We start from the raw sequence: 2,668 nt of genomic DNA on the forward strand, positions 1-2,668 counted from the left end.
GCTACATTTACAGTCGTTGCGCTCAAGAGCACGCTTACTGCGTAGGAAGCTCGAAAGAGGGACAGCGCTTGTCCCAAAAAAGACGGGGGCTTCGAGGAGGCGGCCTTGGCCAAAGTGTTGTCTTCAACGGGAGGCTCGGAGCCAATACCTTGCTCCCCTCCCAAGGTAGGAGCTCGTGGGGAGGAAGCAGATGCCATTTCGCTTTACCAAGGCCTGTTGCTGTGTCATTTGAAGGTGAAAGTGTGGTCCACGCCGGTTGGGTAGTAAGTACCTGTTGCGGAGGGCGATAGGCTTTTATGAGGTCAGGAGGTTGGATTGACCAGCGATATACAGGCCGCCTCTCGTTTTCCACAGTGAAGGATTAGCTATGAGGTACATAAATACAATACTTTTAGTATTACTGAGATGCTGAGAAAACATTCATCTTGAAGTTCCCATTTTCGTTCGTTTCTGACGCCTACCCGCTGTCCTAACTTCATCGCGCTCTATGTTTATTTCTTTTGATTTCCCCACGTTTTCGTTCGAATGCTTCTTATAGCTTATCTCATGCCTTTCAGCTTCTTCCATGTTACAAATCACTATCCTCTCCGTCACAATGGGGTACACTAACTCCGCTCGGCAGCACCCGCCTTACCCAAGGGTCCTAGCCAGTCACAGAGGCTAGCGAGTACTCTCCATGGCGCCCCACATCCCAGCTCCACCCTCCCGAACGAAGACAAAGACACTGCCCTGGCCGCCCAGCCCACCAGGGGATCGTCCGATGCGGATCTTCTCGTCCACGTAGGTCGTCTCGATCCAACCCACATTTGGGCTTCTCCAGAAGTCCACCTACGGAATGCGAAAAGAAAAAGGAAGAAGGTCAAACCTTCAGTATGCAACCGGCTCACACTTTCATGTGGAGACTCTGTGGAACCAGTTGGGCCCAGAGATCTCCCTCATTTCCCATAAAAGCCTACCTTCGGCACTCGCAGCTGTTGCTCCACCTCCATCCCGAATAGCGTCACGGGCTCGAAACCCGCGCTCTGGAAGGTCAAGGACAAGCGGGTCGGCGACAGGATCTCGGACGTCGCTTCAACGCGGAGGCGGGCCGTGCTGTCGCCGAGCTTGCCCAGCAGAGGAAAGAAGGAGAGCTGGCTGGCCCCTTGGCTCACCTCCACCACGTTGGCAATGCTTTTTCCGTCTGGGGAGATGTTCTGGAAGACCTTGCCGATCACGGCCAGGGGCACGAGGCCGAGCACGAGGACGTCCAAGGCGTCGGTGTAGACGAGGCGCCAGGTCCCCGAGAGCGGGGAGGTGCCCTGAGAGAATGCCTCCGTGGGCCGAGGCGTGGGGTTGACGGCCTCCAGGTCGCGCAGCGTGTCGTCGATGTCCTCCCGCTCCGATTCCGAGACGCTGAAGCCTTTATTCTGGCCAACCAGGAGGAGGAGGAGATCGTGCTGGAGCTCCTTGCGGGTGGTGGCGCGAGCGGTGGCGTCGACAACGTCAGGTCCGGAGGAAGACGCGTCCCCGCGGTCGGTGTAATCGTCGTCGCTGCTGTCGCTGGGCCAGTCGGATGAGTCGCTCGCGGCCGCAAATAGAGGCGGGGTAAAGACGGGCGCTGACGGGGGCGACGTGCAAGGGCCGGGGGAGGAGGCTGGCAGGAGAATGTGGGCTGAAGATTGAGAAGGGGGATAAAGGAGGCACAAGTTGCAATAAGATAATAATTATATTGGATAATCAGCTGGACGGGGCCCTCGGGATGACCGAGGGGAGGCGTCTAGCGCATACTCACTGGTCGGTATCCTGTTGGCGGGGGGGGAAAGAGGACGGAAGGCTTGTGCCAAGGCTACAGTCGAGAGACCGGCCTTTAAAAGGCTACCTGCGCGCATTGCTGTACCTAAAACCGCGTTTCTATGTGCGAACGTACGAAATTAAATGAGTTATCCGCATGGTGGTGCTTTTATCTTCGACAGTTTCTAGTCTCGTCAGACGCTCTGTCACACCGACGCCTGTGCGCAGTCTGCCCAGTTACTCCGTTTGGAAAACCAGCTAGGCACGACGGCAGCATCCAGCCCAGCATGCACGGGCAATGTACCCGAGCCCTGGCCGCCGTGTCCGACGTCTCGGACAGTGCGCGTGGCAATGGAACAAAGTCGGAGAGGAGGTTTCTCGGCGCGGCGAGGGGTCAGGTTGGGTGAGACTTGCACTGTAGACGCTAACCTCAGATCTGATAAGGCCACTCTCACATCATCGACGCGTCTTACATCTACGACAGGACCACTTTATTCATTATCACAAGATGCGAATCTTCGAGCTACCTACGCTGACTCTTAGCTCACCCACCGCAACGTCCTGGAGACGCCGAGCGTTGCACTTGCCTTCCCACCTCCCCGTCTTCCTCCTAGCCCTCATCCTCCTTGGCCTCTTCACGACACACGCCTTTCGTTTGCCTAGTCATGTAGCAGGGGGCACCACATCCTCTATCAATAGAGCTGGGAGCCTCCTCGCCCCCATCTCCTCAGTCGCCTCGGCCGGGCGACGGCGTGGGAAGGCCCTGGCCCTGTTTTCCGGTATTGTAGAACAAATGGGTCGAGTGCAAAAGGTGGAGATGGACAAGGACATGGTGATGTGGAGCGGAGAAACAGGAAAGGGTACGTTGAATCGAGGGAGGGAGGGAGGGAGGGAGGGA

At 57.0% G+C, this 2,668-nt stretch overlaps 1 protein-coding gene across 1 annotated transcript; it reads right to left on the minus strand.

Annotated features, from left to right (window-relative positions):
• Nucleotides 1–473: 473 nt before the first annotated feature.
• Nucleotides 474–1,894, minus strand: NGA_0174101 (pap fibrillin family protein). The gene is made up of 3 exons (XM_005854069.1): nt 1,772–1,894; nt 957–1,651; nt 474–828 (listed from the first exon to the last, which is right to left on the minus strand). The coding sequence occupies exons 1-3, from the start codon at nt 1,866–1,868 to the stop codon at nt 661–663; spliced, it is 960 nt and encodes a 319-aa protein (XP_005854131.1). The 5' UTR covers nt 1,869–1,894; the 3' UTR covers nt 474–660.
• Nucleotides 1,895–2,668: the final 774 nt, after the last annotated feature.

Source organism: Nannochloropsis gaditana (genome assembly GCF_000240725.1).
Source record: "Nannochloropsis gaditana CCMP526 unplaced genomic scaffold scaffold634, whole genome shotgun sequence".
NCBI classification, from domain to species: Eukaryota; class Eustigmatophyceae; order Eustigmatales; family Monodopsidaceae; genus Microchloropsis; species Microchloropsis gaditana.